Below are 5,428 nucleotides of genomic sequence, written 5' to 3'. Positions count from 1 at the left end.
GGGGGGGGGGGGCGCTTAGAGTTGTGACTGTTAGTGTGTAGGGTGTGGGTCAGAGTTTCTCAGAAGTTGTGTGTCTGGAATAGGATAATGGGGGTGTGGAACAGTCTCAGGTGGGCACCCAAGTCAGGGGTTGGGGCTCAGAGAAAAGGATGATTGGTGATGGGTTATCAGGGTGCCTGGAAACCCAGAGGAGAGGGCGGAATGCCAGCTGTCTTTGGTAGCAGTGAAGTTGAGGGGTGGAGAGGATCAAGGACCAAGATTAGGGGCTTCAGGGTTTGTCTTCTGGTAAGAGTTGGGCTGAGGCGTGGGACAGGTTAGAGACTGATCGAAGGCGGCATCTTGGGCTGGGGCGGGGCTTGAGCTGTCCACAGCTCACACCTTTCTTTTCCTGCAGCTGCCTTCACCATGATCGGCACCTCCACGCAACTGTCAGACCAGTGTTCACAGTTTGCCATCCCATCCTTCTGCCACTTCGTCTTCCCTCTGTGCGACGCACGCTCCCGGGCACCCAAGCCTCGGGAACTGTGCCGGGATGAATGTGAGGTGCTGGAGAACGACCTCTGCCGCCAGGAGTACACCATTGCCCGCTCCAACCCGCTCATCCTCATGCGGCTCCAACTGCCCAAGTGCGAAGCGCTGCCCATGCCCGAGAGCCCGGATGCTGCGAACTGCATGCGCATCGGGATCCCCGCGGAGAGGCTGGGTCGCTGTGAGTGTCATCCTGAGGGTGCAGAGCTGAGCAAACACACCTCAAAGCTTCTTAAGGTCTCTGTGCCCTACTGAGCAGGGCCAGGTCACTTGCCAGAGCGGACAGTGCAGTCGCAGGGAAGCCCTCTAGTGGTTGGGTGGTTAACCTGCGCCAGATTCTCACCTGAGCTGGACCCTTGCCATGTCTGGGTCTGTCTCCTTGAACCTGAGATTTCCAAAGCCTTGCTTCATACTCCAATCCATGTTGGGACCATTGGAGTGGCAGAGCCAGCCTCCTGGCTTGTTTAATGGGCTTCAGACTCTGGAGCCCCAGGGATTCCTAGCACTGGACAACTTTCAAGAGCTCAGCAAGCCCCTGACATGCATCCCTGGAGAAGGAAATCTGGATCGATCAGCTTTCCTGGGTGCCTGCCCATGGAACATCTGATCTCAAAGATAGGGACTATTTTATTCTTCTGAGCCTGAGATCTGGGCATGGCCTCTTTGAATCTGCACAGGACAGAGGCACGTGCTCCATCTTCCCTCCCTCCATGGCAGAATGCCACGTGGATCCCCCCATTTTCCCCATGCCTGTGGGCTAGAGGTTTTAGTGAGCTCCACTAGCCCTGGCAGGTGGACAGAGGCCAGTCAGGGTAGGTTTAGCATGCTCTGTCAGGTTTAGAATGCTCTGAGGACTGCATGGGGTGTTTCCAGAACAGGTAGGGAGACCCAGGCCTGAGGCTTCTTTCCTGAAGACTCTAAGGATATCTGATCTCTGCGGTTCATCTGGGTGTTCCAGTAGTGGGCAACTCCTTATGCTACTAAGCTGGTGAAGATGGACAAAGCCTGAGTGAAGATTTAGATGTGTCTTAGGATAGAGTTTGCAGTAAACACATGTGCAGCTTAACAGACACATCCCAGGTTCTAATGCCTGTATGGAGGCGGGGTGAAGTGTGTTCTCACATGGAGCTGAGCCGGACTCTCACTGGGCAGCAAATGTGGCCTCTGAGGGGCACAGGACCAGGCCTGGGATTTGCCCTAGTTGCCTGTGCAGTTCCATTTTGCTTCTAGGACAGGCTGCTGTTGACATCAGCATCCTGGCCTGGGTGGTTGGATGTGGGGGCCTGGTGGGTCCCATAGGATTCAGTCCCTCTAATGCTACCCTTCAGGTCACATGTAGAACCCTTAGGTCTTTTGGATTTCCTGCCAGAAGGCAGGGTGGCTCTGTTGTTCCTTTCTGAAAACCCTCAGGGCAGGAGGGCGCTGCATACAGGCTTGCCAGCAACCCTGGATGCTCAGGCTGCTAACTCTCTGTTTCTCTCAGACCACCAGTGCTACAACGGCTCCGGCGCCGATTACAGGGGGATGGCCAGTACCACCAAGTCAGGCCACCAGTGTCAGCCTTGGGCTCTGCAGCACCCCCACAGCCATCGCCTGTCTAGCACAGAATTCCCAGAGCTGGGAGGAGGCCATGCCTATTGCCGGAACCCCGGGGGCCAGATGGAAGGCCCGTGGTGCTTTACGCAGAATAAAAACGTACGCGTGGAACTGTGTGACGTACCCCCGTGTAGTATGTATTCTCTCTATATATACATACATATATATATTTAAATGTCAACTGCTGAGTTTGCCTGTAATGGGAGTTTGTGTCTTGCCGGAGGGTGGGGGAGGAACTCTTGTGTCCCATCTTATCACAGAAGCATTTGTTTTAAATAATATTGTAATAGCAGATCATCATGGGATGTTTTAAGCTAAGAAAAGTCTGACTGCTGTGCTGGGCATCCCTAATCTCTCCTTCTAGTGGTGACTGCCGTGTATATTCTAGAACCTTCCTTCCACCAGCTCCCCGTGTGTGTGGTCCTGGACATTCGGTTTAGCGCCTGGATTCCCACATCAGCATTTCTAAGCTTGGTGGAAATAATTCTCCTTACCCCTTGTCCCGTTTCTTGGAGGTCTCTACATCCCCCCTGGTATCTCTGGTATATCATGGGTGGGCGAAGGCTGTTCAATGGCCGGTTTAAACCACCAGCTGTGTCTGAGTGCCCTGTCGACCTGAGGCGCACATATCCACAGTCATATTTATCCATCACCGGCCTTCGGGGAGCTGGGGTCGCAGGGCATCTTTCCTCTGAATAAGCATGTGTCCAAGGCAGGAACATGCCTTGCGAGTGAAAATGTACGACGTCACATTCAAGTGAAATCTACTTCTGAGGGAAGGCTTTGCCTCTGTAAAGCTGAGAAGTGGGTTCGCAAGGCATGCTGGGAAAATGCTGAAAGAGTAGGTCATAAGCGTGCTGGGTGTCAGGCATCCAAAGTGAGTGAAGCCTTAAAAAGATGCACATCAGGCTTTTGACAATGATTTCCTCAGATCCACGGGGGGTGTCCAGGTAGGGGGCATTTTGCTGAGCAGCTATCTAAAGAAAAATTATAGGTTACAGGACCTGGAACCATAGGTTATAGAAAGTTCTGTATTCGTGGGGCATTAACACAAGGCACTGCCTGAAGGATTACTGGTGATAGATAGCCAGATACCAAGCACTCTGGTGTATCATAGGAGGCTCTGGAGTGGCCAGGACAGTGTGCAGGGAATGGATGCAGCCAGAGGAGCCCACAGATCTGTCTGTTCTGACAGGGAAGAGACCAAAATATCTTACTCTGCTCCAAAGCCAGCAACAAGCAGGGTAATATAGACAATGTGATTCTGTTTAAGATAATTTCACAGCTCGCCCTAGGAAAAGTGCAGTTTCTGTATGCCTTAACAGCTACTCTGTAGGGCTGGAGAGATGGCTCAGGGGTTCAAAGCAGTGGCTGATCTTCCAGAGCCCTGAGTTCAATCCCCAGGAACCACATAATGGCTCATAACCATCTGTAAGGGAATCTGATGCCCTCTTCTGGCTTGCAGGTGTACATGGCAGACAGAGCACTCACACACAAACAAACAAAATTAGAAAAAATACAAAATTAAAAAGTTACTCTATATAGCTGAAAGCACTCATGAGAAGGTGGGTGCCAGTCCAGCAGTATGGCAGCCTTTGGTGACATGCCTCACTTTAGTGATGGCCTCCCCTTTTTTCGCCCCAGTAAGTGTGTGTTGTGTTGGTAACTTCTAAATGACGACGCTAAAACAAGTGAGTGTGTTACTGTGTAGGCAGGGCTCACATTTCCGCTCCTGGGGAGAGGGGTTCAAAAGCTCCCTGCTGCTTGAGTTTATTCTGCTGTGGTAACATACAATTAGCAAAAGCAACCAATGGAGGAGTGGGCTTATCTGACTTCTAACTCCATGTTAGTCGATTATGGCAGGGAACTCAGGGCAGCAGGAACTTGAAGAAGCCATCATGTGACGTCCGTCAGGACCAGAGAGGGGTCTGCAAACGGATGCCAGGGCTCAGCTTGCATTCTCTGTCATATTCAGTCCAGGATTCCCAAGCTGGGAATGCCCACATCAGTGATCCTAATCAAGATAGCCCCTTAATCCAGAGCTGTGGTCCTCAACCTTCCTAATGCCTCCGAACCTTTAATACAGTTTCCCATGTTGTGGTGACTCCCCAGCTGTCAGATTAGCTTTGCTGCTATTTCATAACTGTAATTTTGCCCCTGTGATGGATTGTAATGTAAATACCTGTGTTTTCCAGTAGTCTTGGGTGACCCCTATGAAAGGGTCATTCAACCCCCAAAGGGGCCACAACCGTCAGGTGGAGTACCCACAGACAGTCCCTCGCAGGTGTTCCTGGAGGCTTGCAACCTAGGTATCTGCTTGGCAATACAAACCATCACACTCACCCCAGACATCAAACACAACCAAAGTCTGTTTTCTCTGTCCCCGCCTCTCCTGATGTCTGGAATATTTAATCTTGGTTCCTTTCTGGGGAAGTCATGCTGCCTGCATAGGAACAGAAGTTCTTGTTTGTCATTTTGTTTTATTGTATGTTATCTTATTTTATTTTTGTCCCTCCCCAAGGTGATGCCAGAGTCATCTCTTTTGGATATACAGTCACTAGAAAGGGCTTGTTTGCCTTGTTTCCACACGGGTGCTCATTGCTTGATGGTTAAAGAGTATCCACGTTTGGTGTCCTTATTTACAGGGCTCAAAGGGAAGGAGAAGCCTGTGGTTTCCTAGGCCCTCTAGAGAGCCCACCTCCCATTCTTACAGGAGAGGTCAGCCTTAACTCCTCAGATCACACCAGCTATCCTTGAAGTTCAATGGCTTCAGTTACAATGGTGCATGGGGTGGGGAAGCCATCCAAGGACAGCCAGCCCTCTGCCATGCCCTGCTCAGGGTCTGTCAGTCCCCCACCGAACCCTTCTTGCTATCTGTCCTCAGTCTGTCTCCTTGTGTGCCCTTCTGCACCTTCCTGGAAGTTCCTTATATGGAGACAAAGCTCAGCTTTTCCTCGAGAAGGATGAAGGGGAAATCAGAAGGTCCTTGTCAGTTTAAACTCCTCTGCCCCTGTTTCCCGTCTGTATTCCTTTTATATCAAAGGCACCAGTAATTGTTTTCCTGAAAGATATCATCATTATACAAAACTGTTAAAATGTATTAAGAAGCTAAGTAGGGTTGTTACTCTCTTATTCTTGCCCTCTTCTCCCCCTCTCTCCATTCCCTTCCCCCTCTCTCCACATGCTCCTGGCCATGGCCGGTCTCTACTTTTTTCTCTTCTCTTCTCTTCTCTTCTCTTCTCTTCTCTTCTCTTCTCTTCTCTTCTCTTCTCTTCTCTTCTCTTCTCTTCTCTTCTCCCCTCTT

The 5,428-nt window shown here is 50.8% G+C and overlaps 1 protein-coding gene across 1 annotated transcript in view; it reads left to right on the top strand.

Moving 5' to 3' along the window:
- Positions 1 to 5,428, top strand: part of Ror2 (receptor tyrosine kinase like orphan receptor 2) — a 176,428-nt gene that overhangs the window by 166,435 nt on the left and 4,565 nt on the right. Inside the window, exons 6-7 of the mRNA XM_021180555.2 lie at positions 395 to 709; positions 2,012 to 2,257. Of these exons, the coding sequence (XP_021036214.2) occupies positions 395 to 709; positions 2,012 to 2,257 (561 nt within the window). The remainder of the gene's footprint in view (positions 1 to 394; positions 710 to 2,011; positions 2,258 to 5,428) is intronic.

Source organism: Mus caroli, chromosome 13, assembly GCF_900094665.2.
Source record: "Mus caroli chromosome 13, CAROLI_EIJ_v1.1, whole genome shotgun sequence".
Taxonomy (NCBI): domain Eukaryota; kingdom Metazoa; phylum Chordata; class Mammalia; order Rodentia; family Muridae; genus Mus; species Mus caroli.
The sequence above is the reverse complement of the archived record's forward strand: the minus strand, read 5'-3'. Positions and strand labels throughout refer to the sequence as shown.